General features: G+C 39.0%; 1 protein-coding gene across 2 annotated transcripts in view; it reads left to right on the plus strand.

Annotated features, from left to right (window-relative positions):
* TRPM7 (transient receptor potential cation channel subfamily M member 7) overlaps window positions 1-9353 on the plus strand; it is a 69402-nt gene extending 60049 nt beyond the window's left edge. For both annotated transcript variants that reach the window (XM_080394694.1, XM_080394695.1), the window contains exons 29-40: window positions 1236-1317; window positions 1711-1781; window positions 2289-2326; window positions 3013-3038; window positions 3393-3443; window positions 3530-3595; window positions 4226-4509; window positions 4862-4944; window positions 5271-5476; window positions 6514-6565; window positions 6658-6764; window positions 7755-9353. In XM_080394694.1, the coding sequence (XP_080250820.1) occupies window positions 1236-1317; window positions 1711-1781; window positions 2289-2326; window positions 3013-3038; window positions 3393-3443; window positions 3530-3595; window positions 4226-4509; window positions 4862-4944; window positions 5271-5476; window positions 6514-6565; window positions 6658-6764; window positions 7755-7885 (1197 nt within the window). In that variant the 3' untranslated portion in view covers window positions 7886-9353. The remainder of the gene's footprint in view (window positions 1-1235; window positions 1318-1710; window positions 1782-2288; window positions 2327-3012; window positions 3039-3392; window positions 3444-3529; window positions 3596-4225; window positions 4510-4861; window positions 4945-5270; window positions 5477-6513; window positions 6566-6657; window positions 6765-7754) is intronic.
* The last annotated feature ends 3366 nt before the right edge of the window (window positions 9354-12719 follow it).

Raw genomic sequence — 12719 nt, forward strand, 5'->3', positions numbered from 1 at the left:
CTCCTTGACGTAGGTGTACGTCGTTCCAGTGTTTGTTACTATTGGGTTGCAAACTCTGGTAGCGTTTCCAGACAGTACTGCTGTTCTTAGACGCGTAGTAATAGAGTTGTCCCAGGTTAACTGGTGGGGCTGGTTTGATTCTTATCTTTCACGTAGGTACTACAGTCATTGATTGTAAGATGCTGAAGATGTATGCTGAACACTGAAATGCATATAGACCTAAAAATGGGTCTTCAGAAGACACTTTCAGCAGGTGCATTCTCTGTGTTGCATTCCAATGAAGTATTTATGTTTAGGGATATAAAGAAATAGTCTTTCTCATATTTATATACACACCTCTGTAGACACACACGCATATTTTGGACACATGTACACACAGGTGCGTGTGTATGTGTTTAGGTGTGTGGGAGTGTATTCCTTAAGAGGGAAGGGTGAAAAAGGGTGGTTGCAATTGCCTGACTGTTATAAATCTTGGAACCCAAAATGGCATAGCGTTCCAAGTTCTAGGTTTTTATTCTTTTAGTCTGTTAATTTTATTCAGGTAACCATTGGAATTAATAGGCTGGTTGTGAGGCGTGTTCCAGCCCTATGCCAGTTTTCAGGTAGTTCTAGTTTGTGATGAAACTGCCTTTCTCCTTTTTCACAAAAGAAATATTTTGTTGTCAAAAGCTGACCGGCTCAGTAGATAATCAGAAAGTATGTAATTATTATTAAGGAATACATCCGTGAGGAAATTCCATTCAAACTGCAGGTTTCTGTGTGGTAAGACTTCTCTAGATTTTGTTCCTATTTTCAGTGGGTTCGACCTGAACCTTAGTTTCCGCTAGAGCCACGTTCTTAAATGGGGATTGATAGTTAACAAGAGCTCGTGACAGGATAGCTGAACTTGGTGCTGGTAGAGATGCAGTGCAATGTACGCTTCTGTAGTTGTATCCTGTTGTAACGTTTTCTTTTAAAGAACTTTTTCAGTATGGGTCAGTAGTCTTAATGTGCACCTGAACATGTTAGAGCTGATGGTTACTATGAAGAGCATTTTAAATGAATTAGGCACTCGATTTGCACGTTGTTGTGCAGCAAGGTATTACAGGTACATCCAGAAGTTTTAAAAAGAATCCTAGATAGTCCTTGAAAAGAAAACTGGGCAGATTGTGTGCCAAAAGAGTAGCAGTTTAGAACAATGATAATGAAGACTAATGATATGTGGTGGGTTGTGTTTCTTTGTTTGTTTTGTGTAGGGTGTTCAGACTGACTGTGGTCTAAGACAATCCAGTTCTTGCGGTGGGTTTACTGACCCTCTGGCAGCCCATTCAGAACAATGTAAGTGTGTCGTCTTTTCAGGTAACCTCATTTTATTTCTAAATTCTCATGATAATGCATATTCTAAGAAGATACAAAGGAAACACAAAAGGTTAAAGCATCTTGAAATATTTTCCTGGCTGGTGCTACTTGATTCTGCTCCTGTGACTCGTTGCGGTGGTTCTAGTCACGCCAGCTTAATTCTGTTGTATTTGCCACAGGTAGCTAGAGTCATGACAAGCAAAGTGATCTAGTCAGGGCTGTGCTGGAAGTGTGTAAAGATCAGATAGTGGTGGATCAGGCTTTTTCTATGAGAGCCACACCAAGGAGCCTAGTTGCTGACTCTTAGGAAATAGGTGAGTACCAACAGCGTGTGCCGTCCTTTGTCCTGTGACGAATCTCTTTCATTCGTAGTATACAGCAAGAGCAGAAGAGCATCGAGTGAAGACACTCAGCAAGTAGACTCTAAAGCAGCCTTACTAACGGTGTGTATCTGCCTTTTTTGTTGTTAACCAGAACTAGAAACTGAGCAAATGAAGGAGGAGCAGCAGATTGTGTAAAGAACAATACTGATTTGTGGAATCATTTGTTCAAGGACACGACAGAAGGGGACCTGTTTTGGCTGAGGGGAAGGAGTTGTGCACGTTCTCTGCTACACCTTGTGCATAACCTCACCATGAAAACTTACGCTGCTTCCTGTTTATGGGGAAAAGCCCACAACTTTTGTTTAAGAAATTAATTATTTATATAATCCATAAACCAATGGTGAATATATAGCCCTATCTATTCTTTAAATTGTAATTACCATTCCTCGGTTGTATTTGAGTCTTTCCATTCAACTGCGGTTCAGTACAGCCTGGTGAAGTATTTCTGATAAACTGGCTGTACTGCGAGATCTTAAAACTTGTTACCACCCCACCTCCAATGAATGTACTATGTTTTCCTTACAAAACCAAAACCTTATTTGTTTTTTCCTCTCCTTTGTTTTAAAGGATTGGTTACAAGGTAGACCTTCAAACAGCAGTCAAATGTAAGTAAGCTTTTTTTATTGCTCTGTATTTTGATTTGGTTTTTTTTCGGGTCGTTGTCTTTGGCTATAGTGGTATTCAGTTGCACTTAATGAAAAAAACCCAAGGTTTAAGGGTTTTTTCTAATAAATAACTGAATGTGTTCACTGGAATGCTTTGACAGGTTCTATTTAGATTAATGGGGTCACATGTCAGAAGGCAAAACATGCCCTGAAATGAAAATGCCTGTGTTGACACTTATTAAGGAACTAGCTTCCCGGTAAAGGTCTTTACCCAACCTTTCAAACTGTAAACCTTCTCTGAGATTCTGCAGACATGGCTCTTGTTAACAGTTATCCCCCGAGTTAACCGTTAAAGCCATTACTTTATTAATCTGATAACAGAAAGGTAAGCTGTTGTGAACAAGTTTTAATTAAAGCACCTCTGTGGGAATGGGCTCTTGTGATGCAGACTTTGCATAATGTTGTGCGTGACTTGGTGGTATTTGAAGCGTAGCTCTAAAAAACATGAGATTACTTAACAACCCTCCATTACTGTTTTGTAATTAAGAAGCCTGTGCTGCCCTTGAAAAAGAGGATAAAAGCAGGACTGTGAGGTTAACAAGGTGACCTAGGGTGACGTGTCAAATCAGTGAATACAAAGTACATTTTTAAGAGGCAATGACTGTTGGTTTTGTGGCATTTCACAGGCCATCTGAAGAAGATGCATTGAATGGTAAGTTTGTTTCTGCTATAAACAAGCTGAGAGCTTTTTATATAAGCAACTGTTTGGATTTTGTATGAGAATGTATTTAACTACTGATAATTTGGAACTGAATGGACACATAATAGTGTGATATTTTTTTCCCTGTCAGTAAATAGCCTACTATTGAACACTACAGTTCTTAATTATTTTTTTTCTCCCCCTCCCCCGAGGTACTGAAGAGCTAAGCAGGAAGCTATATGATGTACTTTCTGCACAGCAAATCTTTTTCAAACTCTAGTTACTTGGCAAGTGTTCTTTGCATGTGGCAATTTCAATACACAATACAGGTAGCAAGAAGACGCTCTCTTTTTAATTTTTTTTCAGGCATTGCTTCTCCTTTCAAGCCTATCATGGATATCAATTACTATTACTCAGGTCAGTCCCTCATGAGGTAATGTTCATATTTTTAATGATGCTTATTAGATCCTTAAACTTTAACAAATGCTGTAATTTCCCTCTAGCTGTAGAAAGAAATAACTTGATGAGATTATCACAGAGCATTCCATTCACTCCTGTGCCTCCAAGAGGTAAGAACTGTACTTCTTGTTGCTGGTTCACTCTGGTCTTTTGGGGAAGAAAACAAAAGTAAACCCCGTACAGGTTCCTTCTAATAAAGAATGACTGAGCCAAATTTCACACTAAATTTCAAACTAAAGTCTTAGTGAACTAAATGAATTCTAGTGCCTGTCTTGCAACACTCAGAAACATAAATGGGTATGACACCTGTTCTAGGGCAGCTCACTTGATTATGAAATGTAGATTTAATTGTAGTTGTCCTCAGAAATGGTGATACAGTGGTGCTGGTATTGTACTAACAGTTTTTATAACAAGCTGTTCTGGAAGGATTCCTTTAAATTGTCTTGACTGATATAAAGTGTAAAAAAAACATTTATTCAGTGTTCTTAATGCTGGTTGAGCAGTGTCATTAATAGTTCTAATTAGGAGGACAAAGCCACTGTACTACTTTGCTGCTCTATGAAAGAAGTTGGAGAGGGGTCTTCCCACTGGGTAGTTTAAGTTCTTTTGTTAATTCAGGATGTTAGTGACAACTTAATATTGCAGCACATTGAAATCTAAGAAACTGTAGGTTTTCAGCGCTTTTTAATTTTAAACTTGGAAAATTAAATGCAGTATTTACTTTTTGCATTGTAACGTAGGTGAGCCAGTCACCGTGTATCGCCTTGAAGAAAGTTCTCCCAGCATCTTGAACAACAGCATGTCTTCCTGGTCGCAACTTGGACTCTGTGCTAAAATTGAATTTTTAAGTAAAGAGGAGATGGGAGGAGGTTTACGTCGAGCTCTTAAAGTAGTATGCACATGGTCAGAATATGATATCCTGAAATCGGGACATCTTTATATCATCAAGAGTTTTCTTCCTGAAGTTGTGAATACTTGGTCAAGCATTTATAAGGAGGACACTGTGTTACACTTGTGCTTGAGAGTAAGTTTTATCCTTTTCAGTTATTAAACATAGACAGGCATGGTACATGAAACAGAAGTTCCTCTCCACCCTTCCTGAAAAATAGTGTATACTTATTAGAAAAAGAGGAAAAAAAAAAAAAAAGAAGGTTAGCCTGGGGTTCTGTATGAGCAAAAGGGTTAAAAACTCTGCTCCAGTATGGTTTACTTAATCAAAGAGCTCAGACTCTGAAGATGTAGATGTAATTTAAAAACCAAGGAATTAATTACGCTACCCTGGGGGGGAATAGATGCTTACTGTTTATGCTGCTGTTTTGTCTCCTTGATGTTGGATCATACCGTGTAGCTAACAAAATATGGGCTTTGAATCGTAGGAAATCCAGCAGCAGAGAGCAGCACAGAAGCTCACCTTTGCTTTCAATCAAATGAAGCCCAAATCCATTCCATACTCTCCAAGGTGAGTGTATTTAAACTTCCATTATGCTGCATGTTTTTGACAGAGAAGAATGCCTACGGGGCTGTTAACAGATGGATCAAATATATTTAGGTACTGATCTGTGCATGTAGGTCTCAGAACATAACTATGAATGTGTGAAGCAGAGTTCTCCTTGGCAGTGTTCTTGGTTGTTACTTTTTGCACTGATTCTAGCCTAGCGCGATAATATAAATTACTTTAAATCATTTGAAACTGCTATACAAATTATTAGTAAATCAACAATCTGGTAGTAATGATATATTTGCCATTTATTTGGAAATATATTCATTAAGTATGCTTTTTACTAGGTTCCTGGAAGTTTTCCTGTTATATTGCCACTCTGCTGGCCAGTGGTTTGCAGTTGAAGAGTGCATGACTGGAGAGTTTAGAAAATATAACAATAATAACGGTGATGAAATAATTCCAACCAACATGCTAGAGGAAGTTATGCTAGCTTTCAGCCATTGGACATATGAGTATACAAGAGGAGAGTTGTTGGTACTAGATCTGCAAGGTAATGTCCTTATTTTGAAATTGGGATTGGGGCCAAGGCAGATGTATGGAGGTTTTTCTCTTGTGATAGCATTTTATTAAGGATTCATATGTCTCTAATAAATAACAAGCATTAGTCAGTGCATCTAGGTCTAATTAATCTGAATCTGTGGTTGTCTTATTTAATCTTAGAATCATTTAGGTTCAAAAGGACCGTTAAGATCATCAGGTCCAACCATTAACATGGCACTGTCAAGGCCACCACTAAACCGTGTCCCTATATGCCACTTCTACATGTCTTCTAAATACCTGCAGGGACGGTGACTCCACCTCACCCCCGGGCAGCCTGTGCCAGCGCCTGACCACCCTTCCAGCGAAGACATTTTTCCTAATCTCCAATCTAAGCCTCCCCTGGTGCAACTTGAGGCCGGTTCCTCTTGTCCTGTCACTTGTGACCTGGGGGAAGAGACCGACCCCCCCTCGCTGCAGCCCCTTGCAGCAGCTGTGGGGAGCGATGAGGTCCCCCCTGAGCCCCCTCCTCTCCAGGCTGAACCCCCCCAGCCCCCCCAGCCGCTCCCCGTGGGACTCGTGCCCCAGCCCCTTTCCCAGCTCTGTTGCTCTAATGGCATTAAATCTTAGAGCAGCACAGGGAATATAAATATAGACATCTTTTTCTAACAATATGCACCATTCTAAGTTCTGTATTTTGCACATTTCTGTAGTGCCAATATGGTAAGCTTTATTTATCCTGAATTGTATGTCAGGTACTCTGGCTGAAAGCTATATAGGAAGCTTCTTTCTTACAGGTGAAAACTCCAGTTAGAAATCACAGGCAGATGTAAAAATAGGTGGAAGAAATCTGAGAAGTACAAAGTGCTTATTTATGAGCGATTTTTGTGAGGGTAGAGTAGCACATATCATTTGGGGGGTTTTTGGGGGTTTTTTTCTGCTTTTATTCTTGGGGAAATTAGAAGTCATAGCTAAGGATGCGAAGACTTTTCAAATTAATGCATTTATGTAATGTATCAGATTTAACCTTTCTTCTTGTGCTGTCTGAAGGTGTTGGTGAAAATTTGACAGATCCCTCTGTGATAAAAGCTGGAGAAAAAAGGTAAGGTTAAAAGAAGGATTTAAAGAAAAGTATTATAAAATTTTTACCAGAGCACACATGTGACCCATGTTTGTGTACACTTTATTTCTAAGGTCATACGATATGGTGTTTGGTCCGGCCAACCTGGGAGAGGATGCAATAAAAAACTTCAGAGCGAAGCATCACTGTAATTCCTGCTGCAGGAAACTGAAACTTCCTGGTAAGACCTGTTGTATTTCTTCTTCAGAGACACTCATGTCATGGATGTTGCATGACACATAATGCAATAGTTATGCCGTGCTGGGTAAGTGGAATAAGTAATAAACAGCACTTTTGTGATTTAACTTTTAAAATGATGTGCCATTTTAAGATAAAATCCAAGATGAAGTAATTAAGAACATCTGTGTGTTCTATATCCGTATTGCACAGGATTTGAGGAAGGTAGATTAGATTGATCGAGACGGTAAAAAAAACGATAAAGGTTCCTAGAAAAAGTAGGAAAAGGAGGTCAAGATGATTGCTGATCTTCAGGCTTTTTGAACAGAATGTTGCTTGTGTTTTGGCAGTTTTTGTTGGTGGGTTTTTCGTGTGTGTGTCTGATTTTCTTTTTTCTCTTTTGTATTATTTGTTTTTTGTTGTTTGGTTTTTGTTTGCTTGGGTTTTTTTTAATAAAAACATGTCTAGGTCTGCAAAAATTCATTCTGCTAAAAACTTTCAATTCCAGATATTTTTGCTGCATGGACTACACTACACTCATCTCAAACCTTGACATTGTTTCTCTGTATCAGGCTTTTAGACTCCAGCAGAACAACATAAGGAACTTGCGTGATTCCTGCCTGTTTCACACTTCTTTTCCAGGTTGTTTCTCATATGAAGAAAGGTCATTTATTTTAAATTTGCGTTGTAAATCCTGGTACCATCAAAACAGATCATGGAAGGATCTGATTTCCATGGAAAGTTGACTCAAAACTTGCTATAATAGCTATAGATGAAATATTCAGGGTTTTCCATCACTTTTCAAAGAAGAGCTTTAGGCTTCTGATTGCATGTATGATAAACACATCCTTTTTTGACATAGTACATATTGAGGAATTCTTCCTTATAAGAACATACGTGCATACCCCATTCTTTGAAAGACTTCTATGCCCCATTGATTCTGTTAGCTGAAGAAACAGTCATCATTAATTATGACTTCATTTTGTTTGCACAGATCTGAAGAGGAATGATTACACACCTGACAAGATCCTATTTCCTCAGGACGATTCCCCTGAACTGACAATTCAGCCTGGAAGCTGCACCAAAGAATCCGATTCAGCTAATTCTATTCGTCTGATGCTCTAATGATGTGACCAAATCAGTGGCTTCATCCAAACTTCATGGAACATCACAAAGTTGTCACTTACCTTTCCTTCACTATAATTAAAAGAAAGATATGTCAAACTAAGGACTGCTGTCTTATACGTGGAATTTTGGCTGGTCCATAATCTAAGGACCTAACAACTTGTGATAACCATCTACAGAGAACAGCTTGGCGGCTGCTCGCTCTAAAGGTGGAATAATGACAGAATTTAAGATATGTTTTTAAAGGGGCTTTTTAGCAGAAGGTTTATTTTTTATTTTGTTTTGGTTTAGTGGAGGATTTTCTCTCTGTAGTGACCTGCAGTGTGCGGTCTGCCTTCCATCGAAAGCAGTTTGGCAATCGATGTTTTAAGGTAACGCGTTTGTTTGGCCGCTGTCTTACTGTCGATCAGGACAAGACAGGAGAAAGCACCTACCTCTGTAACGCCAGAGTATTATTGGAGTGGGTTTTGGGAAGTGTTCCACTAATGTTTTCTCACCAGATGTCTTTCAGTCTGGCCTTTTGAAGAGGACAAAGCCAAATGAGGTGTATATATGATGCCAGTAGGCTGGGGTCGAAGGTAGAAACTTGGTCTGTTCCAGTGGAGAGAGTCTCCTGAATCAGGATTCAGCTTCGTGGCTGTAAAGCTGGGTTGGGATTGGTTTGTTTTAGGGGGTGGGGTTTTTTTGTTTGGTTGGTTGGTTTTTTGTTTGTTTGTTTTTAGGGGGGGGTTGTGTGTGTGTGTGTGGAATAGAGCCCTAATGGTGCATAATGAAATTTCTTGTTTTACACATTTCAGTTTCACCAAGTCACTGTCGAATAGTAACAAAGCCATGATAGACTGGTATAATCGTATTTAATAGAAGAAATAGTATGTGCTGGTCCAAATAAGTTGCCTTGTAAGAACACAAGTTGGAAGTGCTTTTCCTCGTACGTAGTGACTGCTTCAGAAGTTACGCCTTCCAAAGATCTTGTGAAACCAGTATATCGAAACCGAATGTACACATAACTTGTAAATGTATTTAAAATTATGTAGAAAACATCTTTAATTTTATGTTATTTGTGGTACTTATTTAAGAAGAGGCTAGGGTTGGATTAGCATTGTGTAAAGTACGGGAGATTGCAATGCACCTTCATGCCAATAAAATGTAATTTAACTGTCCCAAATATTGTTGAGCATTCAGCAAGAGAAAACTGTTGTCCAACTGAAGTTTCATGCTGCGATTTTTTTTGTTACATAGGTACTAATTTGTAATTTTTAATTAAAAGGGCAGTATATAGCTCTATAAATTTTTTATTCAGTAGTGTATCTTATAGATACAGACCTAAGGCACGAACACAGTAGCTGTTTAAATGGTGTTTTATGTTTGATGGGGAAAGGTAAAATGTTATAAGGATATAATACTGTATACATTTTGTATATCATTAAATCTTTAAAGAATCTAAAATAAATTTATTCTTGTTTACAGACTTCTGCTGTCCGTCTTAATCTAAAAGGTTATTTGGGTGAATTTAAGTAGCTCTTTATGTGCAGAAATAGAATTTGCCATGCTGGATTAAAGCAGTTGTCTGCCTTTGAGGTAGCTCGGCTTTGGCTAGTACCAGAAACCGGCTGGGGGGGAGTGAAAACAAATGTATTATATAATAGTGTGTGTATATATATTTTATATATATATTTGTATATACTAGAATACTAGATAAATGTATGTGGTGGAGTTAATGAGTAAGTGAGGCAAAATATCTTAAAGCTCTTTACAATGTTTGTTTTGAATTAGCTCTTTCTTGGGTGCCTGACTGCCACCCCTGCTGTTGCTGTGAGGTGATGGGCAGTTATTCAAGACATATTCTGTAAGATAATTCACCTTTTCAGGGCTACGTTGGTAGCCAAGTGACAGCACCGGCGCAGCTCTAACAGAGGCTGGCTCCTCGAACTGAGAAGGACTTCTAGAGGAGCCACAGGTGTTGTGAAAGCATGACAGAATTCATTTGAGAATTTTAAGTAAAAGTTAGGAAACTTTGTTTCCTGACAAATACTTAACACCACGCTCTTAATCTTGACAGCCACGGTACCTGTCTGCAGTGGTTTTGCCTGTGTCTCGTTCCTTAGCAGGACAGGCAGCTGTGACCTGTGTGGCCGGGGTTGCAGCAACTGGCGCCTGAAGCCTCTCCAGGACCAGAATGGACGAACAGGGTTGGGGAATGTATGTAAGACCTGGAGTGGTTCACACTACACATGCTTCTGTGCATCTCCTGGCACGAGTACTCGCTTACTCTGTGAAACTTGCAGCTGGCATTATATGAGAAGCGTATGGCTAAACTGAGGGCGCAGGGTGGGGATTGATTACAACTGTCACAAATTACCTTCTCCTTCAGCCTAGCAGAAAAGAAAACCCTAAATGCAAGTATCCCTCAGGGGAGGCATTGGGAAAGTGTGGTGGCAAAGGAAAAGCGCCAAGTTGGTTGGAAGAAGCAGCCTGACAGCGTTAGGATTATACCGTGTCCTACTGATGTCAGGCTGTAGGAACGTGAAGATTATCCAACGTAGTTTTATTTGGTCGAGAACATCACGTGTCACTCCTCTGCTAAACCTTGTCATTCCTGAAGTGCTCCATGAGCTTTGATCCTTTAGCTTTTAAATTCCCTGTATTTTACTGAAGTGTAGGAAAGTAGGAGCATCACTGGAACTTCTGTTAAGTATCTAAAACCAAAGTATCAACGTATCTTGTTAGAACATAGTTTTTAACTACAGGAATATAATTCAAACTTTCTCTAATTGTTTTTAGTGAAAATCTGAAGTGCTTCAGTGACTTTCCTACTTAAGAGGGTATTTAGAGAATATCTTGTATATAGGAAAATAGGTAAGGTACATAACTTTCCTTCATAGATAGTTTTGATTCCCTACCACCATCCTCAGGATTATTTTCATGAGAAGAAAACCCATAAAGTAACAGATTAAATGGAATCTTACGTACTTGCAGACTAGTGTTGGTTGCATACATAACTTCTGGTTTAAAATGCACTTCGATTTCCTCCAGCATCAATATTTCTTCATGCAAAACCCTCAAATATATGAGTGTGTTATTTTAATCTTCTAATTAATCCAGCAACTTCAGCATTGCTGACTGCTTTCTTGCAGTATTTAGATGCTGAAACATTTCAGGGAAAACTGTATTTGGGATCATTGTGGCAAAATAAGCAAAGGCGAGTCTCCTGGGGAGCTGGTTTCCTAGCTGCTGCTCAGCAGCCATGTGACTTGGGAAAGGAGGGATTTGGGTTTTAAACATCCAGCAGTCACTTCCTACTTTAATTTCCTGTGGTTGCATCTCCTTAATGGCACACCACTTAACACTGCAGGAATTGTGAGGGAGAAGACGCCAGCTAAAAAACTTGTCAGTAGCAGTTCAATTTGCATGTTCCTAAAAGATCAACTGGATAAATTTTTTTTTTTTTTTCAAAAATACAACGTTTCTGAAAAGTCTTCTGATGATTTAATCTTTTTACAATTAACGCTTTTCCTTGCAAGCAATCCATTTTGTGGTGACAGTGAGTTAACTCTCAGGCTCTGAGCCTGCAGGCGGCAGCACTGATGTGGATTTGTGTATCGTGTTCTATTAAAATAGTAGATCAAGGTCTTGATTCAGATTCCACAAGTAGGAAGAAGCACATGCTTCTCCCTTCCAATGTTAGCGTGGCTCAATTTAGTACTAAAATTCAGCTATATGGCTTTATAGTCTTTTTTTTTTTAATACAATGTTATTTAATGCTTTTAGCAATTTGTAGTTTTCAATACAAATGTTGTTCTACCTGTGTGACAGCTATTATAGACTGAATTTAACTTACTGTTTCCAGATAATGGTTTCAAGAAGTGCTTTTTAATGCTGCCATTCAACCCCTGTATGACCCAGTACTTGCTTTTCAATATGTTTCTTCAAGTTATCTTCCTTCTCAATGTGTTCCCCTCTGTAGTTAGACGAGGACTCTTTTGGTAAGAAAGTTTTTAAGAATTGGAAGTCAACACAGCCCTTGTTAATGCTGCCACCACTAAACAGTTTGCAGTGTCACTGTTCCCTGTCCTGTGTAAGAAAAAATAATTACTTGGTTCCTTTCTTCTGTCTCTTCTCAGTGTATTTTACAACATGCCTTATTTGCTGCTCTTGCTTTAAGTAAATAGTTGGCTGTGCTCATGCTTGTCATTAATGAAGTGAAATGAAGATAAAATTCCTTCACATCAGCTACAGAGGGGCCAGAACTTAAGTGTATCAAATCAGAAAATACTATGGCTGCATCCACTAGCCCACCACTGTGAACATAAAGCTTGCGAACAATGTGTAGCTACTAAGCCTTTAGCAGTTGTAATTTATTTTTGTGCATTTGCATTTTTAGAACAGATGATGAGAGTATTTAGTCCAGTAACAGCAGCTTGCCAAGAAAATCAAGGAGCAAGTTCTGATGTGGAGATCCCAGATGAAATGGGCAGGAAAGGTAAGATATGCTGGTGGTACAAAGCTAATTACTGTTTCATTAGTAATAATGTAATGTATCTCAGTATTATTTAACCATGTAGAAGGGTGAAGGCATGTCAGCATGTGGTGTTGTACTACACCAGAAACTAACCAAAAAAAATATTCCAGGCAGTGGTTTTCGATGTTTGTGTCATGCTGCTATATTGTGGGGTCTGCACTAAGTATGAGATATGCATCACCAGGTGTAAGTAGCAGCAGATGGGGAAACTAAGCCCCAACAATTGCCAAGGGCTGTTGCAGAGCAGGAAGAGGAGGATTAGGAGAAACTGCTTTCTTGCAGGGTGCTTTGAAGTCAAGAAAGATGACGAGCTGA

The sequence above is a fragment of the Falco punctatus genome, assembly GCF_963210335.1.
Source record: "Falco punctatus genome assembly, chromosome: 7".
Taxonomy (NCBI): Eukaryota; Metazoa; Chordata; class Aves; order Falconiformes; family Falconidae; genus Falco; species Falco punctatus.